The sequence below is a fragment of the Penicillium malachiteum genome (assembly GCF_028827825.1).
Source record: "Penicillium malachiteum strain IBT 17515 chromosome Unknown utg000005l:1.0-9002435.0:326005.0-9005861.0, whole genome shotgun sequence".
NCBI lineage: Eukaryota > Fungi > Ascomycota > Eurotiomycetes > Eurotiales > Aspergillaceae > Penicillium > Penicillium malachiteum.
Window position 1 is genome coordinate 876,591 of NW_026643099.1, and position 18,033 is coordinate 894,623.

General features: G+C 45.6%; 6 protein-coding genes across 6 annotated transcripts; 4 read left to right on the forward strand and 2 right to left on the reverse strand.

The window, feature by feature from the left end:
* Nucleotides 1-463: 463 nt before the first annotated feature.
* Nucleotides 464-1,526, forward strand: N7483_010369 (uncharacterized protein; the record flags this gene model as incomplete). The annotated part of the gene is made up of 2 exons (XM_057093796.1): nucleotides 464-762; nucleotides 857-1,526. The coding sequence occupies 2 exons, from the start codon at nucleotides 464-466 to the stop codon at nucleotides 1,524-1,526; spliced, it is 969 nt and encodes a 322-aa protein (XP_056939767.1).
* Nucleotides 1,527-4,597: 3,071 nt separating this feature from the next.
* On the forward strand, nucleotides 4,598-6,255 carry snf4 (AMP-activated serine/threonine-protein kinase regulatory subunit SNF4; the record flags this gene model as incomplete). The annotated part of the gene is made up of 6 exons (XM_057093797.1): nucleotides 4,598-4,741; nucleotides 5,017-5,203; nucleotides 5,253-5,402; nucleotides 5,493-5,849; nucleotides 5,900-6,009; nucleotides 6,073-6,255. 6 exons carry the CDS (start codon nucleotides 4,598-4,600, stop codon nucleotides 6,253-6,255), a joined length of 1,131 nt encoding a protein of 376 aa, XP_056939768.1.
* A 585-nt stretch (nucleotides 6,256-6,840) lies between these two features.
* Nucleotides 6,841-8,964, forward strand: N7483_010371 (uncharacterized protein; the record flags this gene model as incomplete). Its single annotated transcript, XM_057093798.1, has 1 exon — nucleotides 6,841-8,964. The coding sequence occupies one exon, from the start codon at nucleotides 6,841-6,843 to the stop codon at nucleotides 8,962-8,964; it is 2,124 nt and encodes a 707-aa protein (XP_056939769.1).
* A 1,106-nt stretch (nucleotides 8,965-10,070) lies between these two features.
* atfB (bZIP transcription factor atfB) lies at nucleotides 10,071-11,084 on the forward strand (the record flags this gene model as incomplete). Its single annotated transcript, XM_057093799.1, has 1 exon — nucleotides 10,071-11,084. One exon carries the CDS (start codon nucleotides 10,071-10,073, stop codon nucleotides 11,082-11,084), a length of 1,014 nt encoding a protein of 337 aa, XP_056939770.1.
* A 953-nt stretch (nucleotides 11,085-12,037) lies between these two features.
* On the reverse strand, nucleotides 12,038-14,979 carry N7483_010373 (beta-glucosidase; the record flags this gene model as incomplete). The annotated part of the gene is made up of 5 exons (XM_057093800.1): nucleotides 12,038-13,934; nucleotides 13,996-14,393; nucleotides 14,469-14,550; nucleotides 14,607-14,812; nucleotides 14,878-14,979. 5 exons carry the CDS (start codon nucleotides 14,977-14,979, stop codon nucleotides 12,038-12,040), a joined length of 2,685 nt encoding a protein of 894 aa, XP_056939771.1.
* Nucleotides 14,980-16,174: 1,195 nt separating this feature from the next.
* On the reverse strand, nucleotides 16,175-16,550 carry N7483_010374 (uncharacterized protein; the record flags this gene model as incomplete). Its single annotated transcript, XM_057093801.1, has 3 exons — nucleotides 16,175-16,195; nucleotides 16,257-16,340; nucleotides 16,446-16,550. 3 exons carry the CDS (start codon nucleotides 16,548-16,550, stop codon nucleotides 16,175-16,177), a joined length of 210 nt encoding a protein of 69 aa, XP_056939772.1.
* Between the last annotated feature and the right edge of the window lie 1,483 nt (nucleotides 16,551-18,033).

Below are 18,033 nucleotides of genomic sequence, written 5' to 3' on the forward strand. Positions count from 1 at the left end.
CGTTGGGGCACATTGGAGTGAGTTGATAGATCTAATAGCAATAAAAACATTTACCACTACTTTATTGGGCTAGAATCCACTTTTTCCCCTACTGCAGATGCGACCAAGGCAGATTTCCCCTGAGGCGGAATTAATCCAAGCTTGTGCATTGACCTTTGTGGCACCAATATTAGTACTTTGACGCGCCTGATCAGCACTTAAGTGCTTACGGTTCCTGAGTTGGGAACCTGAGTGGTGAAGTAGGCGCCCATCCACTTAAAAAGCGCGTAGCAAACAATCAGTTTGCATTTCTACTCTCACTTAAAAGAGTTTGTTTTCTTCCATTTGAAAAGCGTGTTGTAAACAATCTGTTTCCTTGGATTTCTGCTCTCACTCAAAAGACTTTCTTTTCTTCCCTCTCCATCTCTACTTCTTCAACTCTTCCAATACTTTGCCAATATTGACTCCCTGAACGAACGCAACAATGAATGTCTACCACTTCGGCTGCACGGCTACCTGGTCAGAGGGACCGCCTTCTGATCTCCCAAAGACTGAAGAGGAAGCGCTTGCTCATATTGATGAGCTTTATCAGTCCGGTGTACCCTTCTTCACCAAGGAGATGATGCGCTCAGCCATGAAAGAGATCCGGCGTCCACTCACCAATAAAGACAAGGTTCACCTAAAAGACATGAACGGTGCGGTGGTGGCGTATCAGATGGACCTTGGAAACATTGAGGAATTCCCCAACTCGGATGACTCTAAGCGTGAACTTGAATATCTACTGTATGTGATATGCTACATTGAAACTCCTATTACAACTGACTCTTCGTCTTACTCTGGGAGACCTATCTACAACCACTGCTAACTTCTACTCTAGCACAAGCGCCGTGATTGAGTACAATTGTCGTGCAGAAATGCGACATTCCATATTCTGGCAAGGTTACGATCCAAAGATACCCTATTTCTGTCCTTTGTCCATCAGCAACAACGCTTCGGTCCGAGACAAAGCTACTAAGGAAATGGTCGCTTTTCCCGCTGCCCTGCCAGACGAGGTCTCAGGCTACTTCAAAGAAGATCTTGACGCATGGAACAAGACGGAGATGTGCTCTAATGTCAAACGGATCCTGAACTCGGCGGCCAAACACCTGGAGATAAAGAAGGTTGTCGCTGTCTCGCTGGATAGTGTGAGCAGATATCGTGAATGGGAACGTGAATGGAAGCAGGAAGGTCGCAATGGATATCAGCACGGTCTAGCTCTTACTCTGCGCGACTGGGTTAAAGAGAAAAACTCTGGTGCCGATGTTCCCTGTTTCTTACAGGATCCGGCCTACCTAGACCCTGATAAGGAGGTTCTGCCTGAATACGGTTTCCAGATTGTCGATGATCCTGAGGCATGGTTGGAGATGGACGATTTCTCCGTTGTGATTTCAATCTCCTCGAATGTTCCTACTAAGGAAATTATTGCGGATCTTGCGCGCCCTGCGGTGGTTATCTGTGACCGAATTGATAATGAGGACTATGACAAGCGATGCGGAGGATCAGTGTAAGAGTTCCTTCCTTAATATCTATTAGAGACTGTTTACTAACTTGATTCTAGGACTGACCCATGCTCCAGTCGGGCCCGGGCCATGATGAAGGGATATGATTGCTTTGAGTTTGGGGCTACTGAGTTTCATTTTGGGGATGTTTTGATGTATGTGCGAAAGCCACAGACTTTGTGTCAGGAGGAGTAGTCGTTCACATCCATGAATCATGTTGCCTAGCTTTACTAAACCTAGCTTTACAAAAAATTGAATTATCCTGATGATTTTCAAGTTGCTCTAGGATTAGTAGTTGTACGTATGCCAGTGCTACTGGCAGTGTGCGGTGGAAGTGTAGGCCAAATACTAGTAGTAGTTCTATAGTAGGGACTCAGAGCTACTATATAAAACCACCATTTGACTGCAAGTGTGAGTGTGAAGCAACTTCAAGTTGAGCATAAACCTTGGAGGTTGGACTCAAAATTGTAAAATTCCCATCATTGTAGATTATTTGCTATATTGAGTAAACTAGTTGTGAAGATGAATTCTATATTGACTCTATTAACCTCCATAATCCTAGTCTTCTGGGTCATATCAGGTTAACTATAACTAATGTGATTCCCAAGCGAGTGGATCACCTCCAAACACCATAGTTAAGGCGATAAACTACAACTTGATATCTCAGAAACCACATTCTTATTTTATTCGATTATTTGTCGATGGCTATTGATAAGGCTTGTGAGCACTCTCAATCACTTTCAAGAAAATCTTAAAGCTATTTTGTCACGATACCGAAAATTACATTGTAATGAGGCACAAATATATCTCTTTTGAACTACCAACAAGTATATTTTCCCTTGACTTTCTAAAGAGGCTAAATATGACCTGATTATTGTCGGGTTAGGAGGAAAAGTATATAAAGAGCGTAGTTGCTGAGATATCAAGTTGTGATTTATCGCCTTAACTATGGTGTTTGGAGGTGATCCACTTGCTTGGGAATCACGTTAACGTGATTTCCAAGCGAGCGGTCCGGCTACTGCCTACCCTACTATTTTAATTATAATTATTAGAACCATAACGCCAATATATTAAATATTTATCTAAATATCACAATGATCTGATCTATATCCTTCTTCTCCACACTTTTTACATGTCGGTAGCTTTCTCCTAGCTCGCTGAGGTGGTAAAACAGGTGCCCTGGGCCGCGGTACGGGAGGGGCAACTGGTGTTTCAACCACCTGTATAGCACGCTGTATAGCTTCCTGGCCCTCTTGAACCGTCATCCCACCCTCATTAGGTATCTGCCTAGTAGACCGCTTGCGCTTCTGCTTCTGCTTCTCATGGGCGGCACGTAATTTGCGTGTTTCAACCTCCAATAAAGCTGTTGAATGCATCTGAATCTCACAGGCCTTAAGAACTTGATCAATTTGCTGTTTGAGTGGACTTGGAGGGCTTCTTGAGCGTTGTTGTAGAAGAGCTTTGATTGAACTAGCTTGCCGTTGAAGCTGGATAAGGTTTTGGGGTGTCTTAGGTGAAAATTGGCTTGATTGACTGGTAGGGCGGCTACCTGGGGGTGTAGGTGTTCGAAGAAGAATATTCAACTTAGAAAGTACTCGATCTGGGTTGAATGGTACTAAACCAGTTGCTGCAAAGCTGTTTTGAATGGTTTGGGTTTAAAAAGCCTCTTTACGAGCGATTGGGTAGGCTTCAAGAAAATCAAATTTATCAACATGGTTAAAACCAAGCCGCATTTGATTCTCAACAAGCCGACCATATGCACACTTAAGAGGTGAAAAACATCCAACATCAAGCGGTTAATGTAAATGTGAAGAATGAGCTGGCATATAAATTGGAATAATATTATTCTCTTTGCAAATCTGGTCAAATTGGGGAGTTAAATGACTCCCATGACCATCGAGAATTAATAGTCGATATTTTCCAAGTGTACGTTCAGTTGTTGCTGGAATAAAGTGTTTTTGAAGCCATCGAAGTCCAATTTCATCAGTTGTCCATCCATTTGGACTATTTCAAATCGCCAGTCAAGTGGAAGGTTCTTAAACCATCCTTCAATCAAAACTTTGCCTTTAAAAATAATCACTGGTGGAAGGGCCCATCCAGATACATTGATTGTTTCAATAGCTGTTACCCATTCACGATTTCCAGGCTGTACAAGTGATCGTCGACCATAATATCGAGAACGAGTAACAACCTTAGCAGTTGCTGTAAGTCCCATTGCAAATCCAGTCTCATCAAAATTATAGATATCCTCTGATAGAATACCATTCTCTTGAATTGTCTGAAAAACAAGATTAAACCATTCTTGAACCACTTTTGGATCCTCCATTTTCGCACGCTCATAATTAGATCGTCGAGAGAAACGAGTAGTAAGCTCTGAATGTCGTTTAACGAAGTTGGTAACCCAATTTTTACCAACAGTTTGAGGGGGGGTCCTGGCCACGCGCTGCGAGTAGAATATTGGCCATTTCTTGGACAGTAGCTGGGCGGGGGGCAGCTCCACGTATATCCATAGAGATCACCCACTGCAGAAGTGAATTCTCTTCGTTTTCATTCAATTTATGGCTATTTGCGCGAGTTTCGGATCGATTAGTATGGCCGGCAAGGCGGCGCCGTAACGTAGAGCGAGGTACATCGAATACACGTGCAACTTCGTGCTCGTTGGTGATATCTTTCTTCCGAATAGCTTCTGTAGCAAGTAAGACTCTTCCCTCTTGTTCGAGAGAATTTCGAGAGGTTTTAGAACGTATTGGTGGCATGGTGGGTGGTTGAAGATGGTAGGACGCGGTCGCGACGCGATTTCTAGTCAGCCGGACCGCTCGCTTGGGCGGACCGCTCGCTTGGGAATCACGTAGCTATTCTGCCTTACCCCTCAGGCATTAATATGCTTTGACCCTTCAACAAGTAGTTAAGAGGTGGGGGACTAAATAACACTTGAGTTCTTGATGCTGTTCTTTTGATCAAGTCCTCATTCTGTATATATGATCGTACTCAAATCCGTAGATAGCCCCCCCATGTTTCCATTTTAATCTTCTTTTTCCTCTCTTTCTACACTTCCCATTATCCGCACCCCACTTTGGGCCATGACGAAGGCGGAAGACACTCGGCCTCAACTCCCCGAGCCCTTCATCTCCCTCGGTCACGCGCCTTTCGTGCAGCCATCCTCGTACCTTCGACCTCCAATGGCCTCCGAGAGACCAATCGATCGGGAAGAGCGTCAAGGCCTGGTGAGTTCTGGAATGGAATTGACTTCCCCGTGCTATCTTATTCTCTCTTTGCCCTGTCATTCCCCCGCACCTCGAATCAGCACACCCGATCTTCGGGAACCGGCTTGCATTTTTTGGTTTTTCTTTTATATATTTATACTAGTATATAAAAAAGATTCCATGGGAACACGATCAGAATCAGCTGGGAACGGGGAATGCCGGAATTGCGATGCTCTCTTACTTGGTGGCGGGTGACCCGCGCGCATCCAGATCTTGACTAACTCAGCGTCAAACAGCGTGCCATTCGCAATTTCCTGAAGGTCCGCACCAGCTACGACGTCCTGCCCCTGAGCTTCCGCCTGATCATCTTTGATACCTCTCTTTCCGTTAAGGAGAGCTTGAATATCCTTATCCAGAATGGCATGTTATGTCCCCACAACTCCCCTAGCCCCGCGATACAAAAAAAAGGGATCCCCATCGGATGTGGAGAACAACACCCCGGCTGACTGCGAGAGTAAATCGGGAAGTACAGGCATCGTCTCAGCCCCGTTGTGGGACTCTAAGGCTTCGAAGTTTGCAGGTCTCCTGACCACGTCCGATTACATCAATGTTATTCAGTATTACTTCCAGAACCCCGCCGCCCTTGACCAGATCGACCAATTCCGACTTGATAGCTTGCGAGGTGCGTTGCGATAGTTGAACTTGCCCCTTCAAAACTGCCCCATATACCTAGAATGAGTCTTTGATACTGATATACAATTCTTTGGGATAGATGTTGAAAAGGCGCTAGGCGTTGCGCCGCCTGAAACCATCTCCATTGACCCCGAACGCCCTCTCTACGAAGCCTGTCGCCGTATGCTCGAATCGCGTGCGCGTCGTATCCCTCTTGTCACCAATGATAGTCAGACCGATCGCTCCCATGTTCTCAGTGTCATCACCCAATACCGTATCCTAAAGTTTGTCGCCGTCAACGTACCCGATACACAAATGCTGCGCCGGCCGCTGGGGGAACTTTTGTTGGGAACGTACAGCAATATTGCGACGGCTTCAATGGATACCCCGGTTATTGATGTCATTCACATTCTGGTTGAGCGCAGTATCTCCAGTGTGCCTATTTTGAATTCTGACGGTATGTGACTTTGGGTCCAAGTTTATAGAATGGTTCTAACGGCCATGCAGGAGTGGTGTACAATGTGTTTGAGTCGGTGGATGTTATTGGATTAATCAGAGGGGGCATCTATGATGATTTAAGTCTTACGGTGGGAGAGGTGTTGAAGAAGCGTTCTCCGGTATGCTACACTGGTGATGAACTCGGCATTGATAGAACCCAGCTAAATGATTTTTTTTTACAGGAATTCCCGGGAATCTACACTTGTTCCCTGAAGGATGGGCTTGATACTATCTTTGATACTATCCGCAAATCACGAGTCCACCGTTTAGTGGTGGTTGATGAACACTTCAAACTCAAGGGTGTTCTCACCCTCAGTGACATCCTCCACTATATCCTTCTTGAGGGTGAAAATGACGAAGTATGATGGAGACTGGCTTCCTTCTACTCTTATACATATGTTTTACCTTGCATGATACCGGCGTTATTTCTCTTGATATTCTATCTTTCTTATTTTCTACTGGCCAGGGGCCAGGATGAGTACACCAGCACTGCTGTGTCCATGGGTACGCATCAACTTATACCATACTAAACTACTTGTTTTTACTTAAAACACGGCCAGACTGTATGTCAGTAATGAATCGAGAAATAGAATAGATTAAGCAATTATATTCATCTCATAATGGTTATGATGTTTTTGATGCCTACGTGGTATATGGAGGCATCCATACCTTCAACTATGCGCCTACGTCCATAAGATCAATCATGATGCTTTACTATTACTATGACCGCCTGGGCATAGATTGCGAAGAGCTTTCTGCCTAGTGACTACTGGGACGCGCTTTCCTTGGTTCGTTGTTTCTCTGTTGTTCTTTCAGACAAGGAAATCACGATTAAGTATGCACAACTTCATTTGTCTTCATCGATCTTAACTTCCACCTTTTATGAACCTGCTCTAATCAGATCTGTTTCATATTCGCTTTTCTTTTGATATTTCATTTGAACAACAAATATGCCTTCCTTTCGAGATTTCTTTAAGTCCAAACCCCGTTCGAAATCCGCACCACCTGCTTCTCGTCATGCCTGGTCTCGGCTACGTCGCTCGCAAGCTGCAGAGGTTCCCTTAACCCATGGGCCTCAACCCACTCCTGAAGATGAAGACGCCCACAGCATGCAGGGTGGACAAGATGGTGCAGGAGACTCGGAAACCCTTCACGGGACTGATGAGCAGGGCAATGATGACGATGGGTCTCCACTGGAAAGACAAGTTTCCACAACACCACAAAGATCTCACCAAAGTCACGCGGGCAGCGACCAATCTCAATCCCAAAATGGATCACAGAGAGAGTCGCAGAGAGAATCGCAGGGAGGGTCTAAGCGGTTTAAAGGCTTTATGGCTCGTTTTCGTTTGAGTCGAACTCAAGACCGAAGCTCTGCATCGGAAGTATTACAGCCTTCCATTCCCATCCCCCAAGATGGTGCCCAGGATTCAGTGACAACAGACCCTGTCAAAAGAGCTTCTTCGCCCCAGCAACCATTGGCTGGTGAACAGGAGGCCGAGACGCATGAACAGAATCGAAACGTGAGTGCGCAGACGGCACAGTCCCAAGATTCCAATATCACTGTTTGTCGGCATCCATCCCAGCGGGTTCCCATGGCAGTTCATGAGTTGCAAGAAGATGTATTTTGGTCCAGCTTGTTGAATTTTGAGAAGGATCCTTCTCCAACACCCATTACTTCATCACCCACTGCTCCATCGCCTCCTGTGGAACCATCGCATCCTGTAGGACCATCGCATCCTGTGGAACCATCAGACCCTTTCTCGGATGGGAAGAACATTGAGCCCCAGCATCACCAGGCCATGCCGTCGTCCAATTATAGTGGCGATCACAGCCAGAGACAATCAGAGGCCTCGGCTCACAGTAAAGTGCAAGGCGAGCCATTGTCCAAATCCGTCAAATCCCGCAGTATTCACATTGCTTCTGATAGTGGCATTAGTACAACACGAGCCAGCTCTGCGAGCAGCCATGGCAGTCGAGCCAGCAGACTTAGTCGAGTGGACCCATCAAAGGCAGCCGCAGCATTCGATGCGCTCGCTACCAAGATGGGCATCTCCCTTTCACTCAGGGAAGATGAGACCCCTGTTACAGTGGTCCAGCCTGCTGAGGATGAGAGTGATAATCAAGCTCGCCGTCGACATCGATTTGGACGTGTGCGCCCAACTCAATCTCATTCTACACTTGCACCGACACATTCGCCTGCTAAACTCCGACGAACCAAGACATTTGCAAGTCTCGCCCATCGATCCAGCCCAATGAGCTCGCTGCGAGGGAGATCTATCGAAGATATTGCCCGTCTTGGTGGACATAGTTTCCTGATCCTCCCGTACTATTTGGCACCTGTGGCCCTGCAGCTGCCCGCATGTATCGTGGCGATGGTGATGTATCTGCGAAAAGGGTTTTCGGGTGCGCCTCCTTACCCACATGTATTTGAAGACCCCGGTGATATTAGAGCAGCTACTCGGTTATACAATCATTTTGCCAGTCAGGTGTTGCTCCCAGAACGTGATGCGCATCGGATCGCGATGACCATGCGGGTGGTTGCTATGCCTCCCCTTGACACCGAATCAAACTCGGCAGCCATCCTTAGCGTGGGCTGGGTGTTCATGCAAATTCTAGGTGGACTTCCAAATGGGATTCTCGGGTCAGTCCGCTTGTTTCGGGTGTTACATGTCATATCTTTGAGAGGGCCGAACCCAGATTCAAATCACATCCGCCTGATCACACTGGCCATAATGGGATTGACCAGTGAGATGCAATGTTCTTTGATCTGTGGAGTCTTGGGCTTTTTCTATCTTCTTCTGCAGAGAACCGAGAGTGCGCAGGAGTCAACCAACCAGAACTCCGGGAATCCGGTCCGGCCGGTGGCAAACTGCATGCCTCTTCAGCTTGGGAGATTGGCACGGGTATTTGCGCCGCTCTTGATCGGCAGACGGGCGGTTAAAAGGTCGGTGGAGGAAGAAATTGAGGAAGAGCGTGTGATGGAGTTTTTATTGGCTCACTGGCCTAAGATTTGTCGTCAGCTGTGGGATTGGACTGCATCTTCTAGAAACAAGAGGGAGCAGGATGAGTGTTAGTTCATGATGGGTTCAAGTTTGTCTATTCTTATTTTAATATAGCATACCAGAGAGATTAGCAATGCCAGAAACTTTTATCCAATCAAGGTATTCTAACATTTCTACTACTAGTAGTAATAGGAGTAGGGCATCTGTACTCGGAGTCTGGTGTATGCTCATACTATGCAGGTGGCAAGTACATGGCAGTGCACAGCAAATAACTATGCATCTTCAAGATACAGGCGTCTAATAGTACAAGCGCTCGTAACTTTTCAAGGTTAGATATTGAGTACTACTTAAAAAGTTATAATATGTGTAGCCTGAGATATAGAATGCCCTGGAATGTAACAGAGAACATACTCTTGTATAGTGACAGGTCTAGACCTTTTTTTTTATGTTTAAAACCGGGGAAAGGTCTCCACTCTATTATTATGGATCTAACTGATCTAACTGGATGGCTTGAGATCCCGTTCATATTGTTTTCTCTGTGATGTCAGTTTAAGATCTTTCTCTGCAATATTATAGTATACAGCTTGAAAGCACTTGAATTTATCCTTGTTAATAGTACATTCCGATTTATTAATTTATTCGGGGAAAAAAACAAGAAACAAACCATGTAGAAGATTTTAATACTGGGATGGACCATGGGCGTTTGTCCACTGTATCACACTCATCCTGTTCCACAATCCCTCTAAGTTGAACTTCAATTCCTTTTATTCATTAATTCCCTTATTCGCTCGGATCTTCTGGACCGTAGGAAGGTCTGTCCGACCGTGGCTCTAACCGGCCGACACCTGGGCCCTTACCCTTCTTCAGGCACCGGCCTGGATTCAATCCGTGGTTCTTCCTTCCCTTTCACTACACTGTCAACCTCAAACCGAGGACACAAGTTCCTGTCTTGACGCTCGAGACTTTGTAGACTTTTTGTGTTGCTTATGCAATTGTCTCTCAGGGCTTAAGCGGGTATATTCTTTGTGTCTGGGGATACAAACAACAACCTTGGACTTTCTTCATCCACCTCCATTACCCCTCAACAACAACTTCAACCACCTTTGCTCTTTCCTTGGTGATAGGAGAATCATTCATTCTAAGCTTTCGAAATCTTGCATACTCAACCCTCCCTTGATATGTCGACTGGGAACGTCAACCCCATTTCGTCTGGGTTACCAATTACAGACCCTCTCAACCCCATCAGCGCATCGCCATTTACAGCGACAAACGCCTTCGCGGGTGAGTTTCTGGGTCTTCCAATCCCTGACGAGGATCAGCTTTGGGGCCTCAGCCCCGTCTCACCAACAATGGGTACGGGCAACTGGGACGCCAAAGCCGATGCAGCAGCCTTTGCCGGTTCCGCACTGGAACGAGATCTGAAAAACGCCCAAGTTCGAAATGGTCAACCCACACCACCACCATATGAGGATCACCTCACGCGCGAATCTGCGGGGTTAGATCTGGATAACGCCCATAAACGCCGACGAGCACGAGAGTACCAAACCGCGGCGGAGAGTCTAAGTCCGGATCTAGACGACGCATCACCTCACCAGGAACGAGCCAAGCGAGCGAAATTCCTTGAACGAAACCGAGTTGCCGCGAGCAAGTGTCGACAGAAGAAAAAGGAGCATACGCAGCAGCTTGAGTCTCGGTACAAACAGCAATCAGAGAAAAAGGAGCAGCTAGTTTGCGAAATCGCGAAGCTTCGCTCCGAGATCTTGAGTTTGAAGAATGAGGTGCTGAAACATGCTCAGTGTGGAGATGAACCCATCAAACTACATCTTGCGCAAATGGTGAAGAAGATTACCGATACGGATGGTCCACCCCCAGCAACGACGACGACAACTGCGGTCGCTATGGATTCGCATATCGATGTTATGGAGACTGCGCCCTCACCCGATGTCGTGCCTACTCCTACGCCTGTCACGGCTGCTATGAATACATCTACACTCCCGCCTCAACTTCCGCCCCAATCCACGGCGTTGTCATTTGGGTTCGATGATTCACTACAATTGGAGCCTGCGGCGGCGGCAGCTGCTGCAGATGTGTTTGAGCAGCAGCTTCGACGTGATTCCGAAACATCCTTGGTGACGGAATCATCATACGCTTTTTCAGCGGACGATACATTTGATGACCTGATCAATGTCTGATACCTGGGTGTTACTTATTTTGATTTTATGCTTTTGGTGAGAAAAAAAAACGGCGTCAGCTTCTCATTTTTTACGGTTGAATTTCCTCCGGTGAGGATCAGCGGGTATGTTAGCAATGGCGTTATACATGGCTTCTGTTAGCTTTGGCAAAAGAACTTGGTCAGATTTTAATTTGCAGACCTTTTTTCATTCGTGATCTCACTACTCCTACTCCTACCTCTACCCCTACACCTACCTCTACCTATTTCTTTCATTGTTTTATGTTTTTGTACTCGATTACCTCAAATCCAGTCTCCAACGGAAAAGACTGGAGGGTGTCTGGCGTTTCATTTTTCTTCCAAGGTTATCTCAAGGCTGATATTGGCATTGACGGGCAACGAAAAATGCTCCGTCCATGGAATTGGGATACTATTAGTCCACAGCTTGATTCCCAATTTCTTTTAGCTTCTTCCATCACGGTCGTTGACTATATTCAATCTCCGTGGCATGTTCTTTGCTTTATACGCTCGTACAATATGAACTGTCATTGAAGAGTGTATGCTTTCATTCGCTGGATGATGGAGCTTGATTCATGTCTTCTTTACCATTCTCTCTCCATGGATAGGTTCTCCTGCTTAATGGAATGCCCAGGTGACCGCAGTGGGAAGTTTAAGTTCAAGTTGTTCAAGGGATCAGAGAACAAAGTCAAGATACTCAAATGCTATCTGCGTGTGTCTTTAATCTATAGTTTACATTAAAGTGGTATTTTTAGTAGGTGACGTTATGCTACGATATAAGGCTTTTAGAGCAAGAAATCGCAAGTGCTTTATACAAAATGTGGAATTTCATTATCTCATTCAAATCATGCTGTCATGTAGTAGCTGCAATGAGTACTGAAAATTCTTTAAAATCCTTTCAAATAGACTGAGTATCTTGATGAAGCCTAGTTCATAAAGCGGCTTTCATGCAATTTATCAGTTAAAGTCAGAAGCCCCACTGATAGTATCTTTCAAAGGAAGTTTCCTCGAAGAAGCACCAACGTAGACAGTCTTCTCATAATCCGAGATAACCCAGTCCTGCGAGACGGCATCCCAGTTTGAAAGATCTCTGCGCGTAAGATCAACTGTAAAAGTAGCAGACTGGCCCGGTGCAATGCTCAGTCTTTCAAAGCCACGGAGCTGTCTAACTGCGTCGTTGGGTCCGCCCAGTCCCACATACAGCTGTGCAACTTCATCTCCTGTAATTTTACCAATGTTGGTAACCTTTGCTGTGACTGTGTACAAAACATCCCACAGCATGGGGTTTCCACCTGGTGCACCGCTGGAAGGAAGGAGTGGTTGTGCTGAGCCATCCTGAGCGCCTGCTGGAATAGATCCGGAGGCACCGTAGTCAGGTTCATCTGCTGAGGTCTCAAGAGATGTGGAGTTCAGGTAGGGGTAGATGAAGTAGGGAACGCGGCTGATGTTGTCAGGGAAGGTATAATCCGAGGTGTCATTGGAGACCTGGCCTAGGTTTGGCGCAGGGATTGTTTTACCGATTGTAGGAGTGTATTTCCCAGCGTTGTGCTTAACGATCTGAATGTCTGAGTAGCTGAATGTGGTGTAGCTAATACCGTAGCCGAATTCATACAATGGGGTTACGCCTCCCTTGTCGAAAGCGCGGTAGTCGATGAATGAACCCTCGGTGAAATCCAGCTGCGGAGCACTTTCGCCACAGTTCGGCTTATACAGAATATCTGTTCCGTAGTTTTCGCGCGAATATCCCACTGTGAAGGGTAGTTTGCCACCGAAGTTAACCTTGCCATAGAGAACGTCCACAATGGAGTTCCCGGACTCTTCTCCTGGGACACCAGCCCAGACAATTGCAGTCACATTGGGATTGTCGACGAAGCTGTCCATGAGGACTGGTCCAACACTGTGGATCACAACGATGGTGTTGTTGCACTGGGAACTGACAGTTTGAATCAAAGTATCTGCGTCATGCCAGAGCGTCAAGTTGTTGCGATCACCAATGTTCCCGTCCACGCTAATGTATCCCTCACCACTGTCGGAGTTTGCGAATACAATAGCAACGGATGACTGACCAGCAACAGACTCGGCCTCAGAATAGGCATAGTCATCGTAAACACCCTGGAAGATACCCACGCCTTGGTTATAGATCTCGTTCTCAATGGCAAACCCGGGAGTGATTAGATATGGGAAATTGGCAGTTCCACTTCCCCATGCGCAGCCCAATGTTCCCATGTCACATCCGCGATCGGAACACCCATTGGGTCCGTATGCGTTGGCACCAGCATCAGATCCAAATACTCCAGTGAACTTTTCCTTCCCTGTTAAGGGTAGAGCACCCTCGTTCTTAAGCAGGACTGCACTGGCAGCGCCAATCTCACGGATCAAAGCACCATGGTTATTTCGCACATCCACATGCTCGTTAATCACTCCGTACCCTTCGTTTGCATAGTAGTGCTCATAGCCATATGTATCTAGGGTCCAGGAATCAAAGTTGATGGGAATGTAGTTGGTTTCCGCTCCGACGTAATACCAAGCTGCCATAATGCGAACAGCCATATCGTCAACTCGCCATTGGGGCACGGTACCGTTGAGTACGGCGACCGTCAAGTTGCTCCCCCAGTACGAAGTTGCTGAATCGAATGCAATATCACCAGGCATGGTCATATCTAGACCAGCCAAGGCACTGGCAACACCAGACATCTGAGCACTCCAGTCACTCATGACGAATCCTTGGAATCCTAGCTCTGCTTTCAAAAGCTTGTTCAGAACATAGCTATTTTGGCAGGCATAGCTGTTGTTTATCTGGTTGTAAGAGCACATCACAGAGCCCATTCCAGCACGAACACCATCCATCCATGGCCTTCAATTTTTCGGTCAGCCAATATTTCTCAAAAGGGGTATGAGCTAAGAATATCACTCACCAAAGATAAAGCTCATGCATTGTGACATCATCCAAGTTGGCACTATAGCTTTGGTTGACCTGGTAAAGAAAACCATCTCCAGAGCTACGGAAGTGCTCCTGCTCATAAGCAATAAAGTGCTTTCCGCATGCGATAACATTCTGGGACTGGATACCAGCGATACTCTCGGCAAAGAGTACCCCAGAGAGTACTGGGTCAGGCGCAAAACCTTCCCAGTTTCTTCCACCTTCAGGAGAACGACCCAAAGGACCAGTCACTGGTCCGAGCTGAACATTACTTCCTTTGTGTTTGTGTTCGTAACCCATTCCCTGTCCACGTGCGTACGCCAGGCCTCGATCCCATGTTGCTGCGACATTGACACCCATGGGGAATACGGAGTTGTAATCAGCTACAGGACACTGTCAGCTATTACAAGAAGAGGTAGTAGATTTAGAAAAAGTTGAAGGACGATTCATACTATCTCGGACACCCACCGGGGAATCCTGCATACACATGCTAGGAATTCCAAGCCGAGGGACAGCGCCATTTTGACCAACGCAGCGTTCAAGTTCCCAGCTAGAAAGTTCAAATTAGAATCAATTGGAGGGGATACATTGTTCAAATAGACCTACCCGACACCGGTTGTAAGATTCACCTTCTCTAAAAGGGTCATCTGGCTGACGATTGACTTGGCCTTGGCATATGCTGTCTCCCAATCGCCTAATCCTTCAGCCCATGGTGAGGGGTACCAAGGTGGAGAGGTTTGATTCGATTTGGAGCCTGCAGCGACCACGGGGTTGTTTGTATCGGTAGCATTTGAATAAACTGAATCCGGCCACTGTGATAATTTAAAGTCAGTATATGTGCTACAATGCCTTGAGTGTTTCATTTTTCTCGACTCACTGGTGCCGTTGTGTTACCCTTATCTAGGGGATTTGACGTATCACTTGCCCCGTGCACTAAAGGCACGGTGAGAAGAAGAGCAGCTCCCAGTTGGTACCACATGATGTTAGTCTGTGGGGACTGAGTGACTGTGAGATTGAAGGTCGTCGTCAACTAGGTAAAAGAAGAAAAGAGAGAAGAAGAAAAAAAAGTCAATCAGTGCCTATTTAGCTAGGTTGAAATTTAGTGAGTAGGGAAATGCAAAGCTCTGCGCATCTTGCGTACAATCCCGGTCACTCTTTCCCTGTTAAGTTCAATAGACCAATGACACTAAAGACTCGACCCTAATGGTTCCCAACAAAGGAGTTGGATATCGCCGAGTTTACCGATAAATTTGCCTAGTTTGATTTAGGCTGTTTGTGCTGTGCCGTAAGATGCGGGGTTGTTAAGACACAATCCTACCTCTCCAAGCTACCCTGCCGTAAGCAGTAGAGTAGGGATGAATTCAGGGTCATGTCAGCAAACAAATCATTGCCGATAATTATCCGTAGGATGGAGATCAATTAACAATCAATATGATAAGCTTCAACTGTTGGAGCCAGCAGATCCTCTCGATCCGCTATAATGATGGCAGATTTAAGTGAATCTTGTACATTAGTTTCTTTGGTTTCTTTAGTTTGCACATTAGTTCAGTTTCCCGCTACAAACAAGGTTTGGGGCCCCGGAAAGAGGCTTAATCTGGTTAAGCTCCTTATTATGCGGGGAAACCCCTTCAAGTCACATTGGTTTTGTCTTGTTGATGATCCAATACAAGATGTACATTTCTCGTTTAATTTACCCCATTTTACTATGCACTGCATGAGCTTGGTAAATGTCTTATGAGCTGTCCCTTGAAAGGCCCTTGAAAGGGGTAAATAATCATCCCCTTTTCCGGCTTCCTTTTTCGGCAGCGGTGAAAAGATACACCTGCTATTGTTTACCAAGTCACATATCAGAGTTGAAAAAAATGGTGTGGAAAGTAAGCCATGGAGTTTGTCTTCTCAATAAATGAGTATGGTTGGATATAACAGAGATCAGATCAATTGAAAGCCAAGTGAAAGCTAGATCCACACCCAAAGCTTGGCTGAAGCTTAGTACCTCGTACTCACTAAGCTCCATACATGGAGTCGCAGAATCTTAAGCATTTTACATAATTCTGGTGGGAATTTTTCACATTGCTTGAAGATATCTCTAGATTTTTCGGTCTAGAAGTCAAGCTAATTCATAAGTGCAGATTTAACTACATGTTCCTTTCCCACTCTTTGATGTATTAGACCAACTACACCAGTGGCCAGTCTTCCTGCACTGTTGAAGTAGTATTGTTAGAAAGTTTCTGCAAAGCAATTCCTGATCCGACTCACAATGTGCTCTTGTCCGCATCTTGTCCATAAAAGCTTCCCACGCTCATCACAAAAGTTGCATCGCTGTTTGCCAGCGGAGCAATACTAGAATATCATGTTAATTATTATGGCCAGAAACTTGGAAATACAAGTGGCTCTCTCGGTTCTTTTCCCCTATTCATTTGGACGACTTAAAATATTTGAACTCACGCCTTGGTAAATCTTCTCAGAGGAGGTCTTGTCCATAAGGGGCTGGGCCTCTGTAGCCTCAATTCCCTCGAGGATGGCGGGGTCGGCGGCTTTAGCAATACCCATTGCTCGTTTACACTTATCTAGGAAATGTGAGATCTATCATATTTGGGAGTTTTGGAGTTGAACTTGCCTTCGATGCCTAGCTCCCCTTGGGGAAGAGCCATGGCCATGGCAGCCTGAAAGGTAACGATGTAGAGCAGACTTTGACAGAACAACATTTTGTCTTATTATTCTTGTGGTAAAATTTTGGTTTATCCTTGTAGATTGAGGTCTTTCATCGGGCTTGGGGAGGTCTTTATAGGTAGTTTATGATCGGCCTGGAATTAGATACTCGGGCTTCTCTCTACCCAGTCTCCTGTCGAATAGGTTGGACAATGTTCCATTTTGTAAGTCACTCAAATTCTACAAGTCAAAGTGACCTCACCATGAAACCTCCCGTACATCTAAGCTTTGGTCTTAGTTCAATCTGCTTAACTATACCGATTCTCGGTCTCAGTTACGCGATTCTATTTGTCAGAGTAACTATCTGGCAGGCTATGAGCAGGCCGAACTAGTGATGATTATTACTCCGAGCTCATCAGATTCTTAGCTTTTGATCCGTTCAGGGTAACTTCATATGAATTTCTCTGTGTAAGGTCCTCGGTGTTTTGAGAAGCCTTCAGGGACGTTCTACCTGAGCTTGACACGCGCGATCAAATATTGAACAGTTCGAATTTCATCAATGAATAATGACCGCTCTGAGTTTACTACTGTAGTAGACATTGCAATATCTATAGATTCTGGGGCTCCATTAAGATGAGGATGTAACACATAGCCCTACAATAGCATCATGTGAAAGCATTCATTGTGTCTATGAAGCGGCAGCTCGCTCAATCTTCATTGCCGTTTCCGCATGCTCTTGGATAATTCAAGGTTTTTGAAATTTTCCTTGCCAAGTCTCTTTGAAAAGAAAGTACCAGCTGCTTTTCAATTGATAAGACTCTTGACCAATTTGATAGATAAGCCCATCAGTGCCGAGGTAGCCAGCCCGAGGAGGCTTCATAATCTATGGGGTAGCAAATTGCTTCAGAAATGTTTGAGGCAATTTCACGTCCTATTATCTTCGGTTTTTCATACTAGTACATATAACGAGAATTCTACATATGACCAAATCTCTGCCTTGTCTTTGGTCTATATTTGGGGCTTTTATCTGGTTCTCTTTCATCCAATGACTTCCTTCAAGTTCAGATGAGGCATGTCACCCGTGAGCCATCAATGATCAATTGATGAACCGGTTATCTCAAAGCTATGTCAGGTATCAGACTATACTTTAAAGCTTTTATTCGACATGAAATTCTATAAGGACCGGTCATCAACTTGATTCTAGAGGGAAAGAGCACAACTCTAGCAAAAAAAAGTGGCAAATCTCGGTTCTTTGTTGACATGATCATTTCGATTTGAATGGAAGCTAAACATTTGAAGCGTGGGATGAGCTATTTTCTATCGGGTGATCTTATTGAGTTAGCTCAATATCTCTTTCAAATGTTACTCCATGTAAGATAAATTA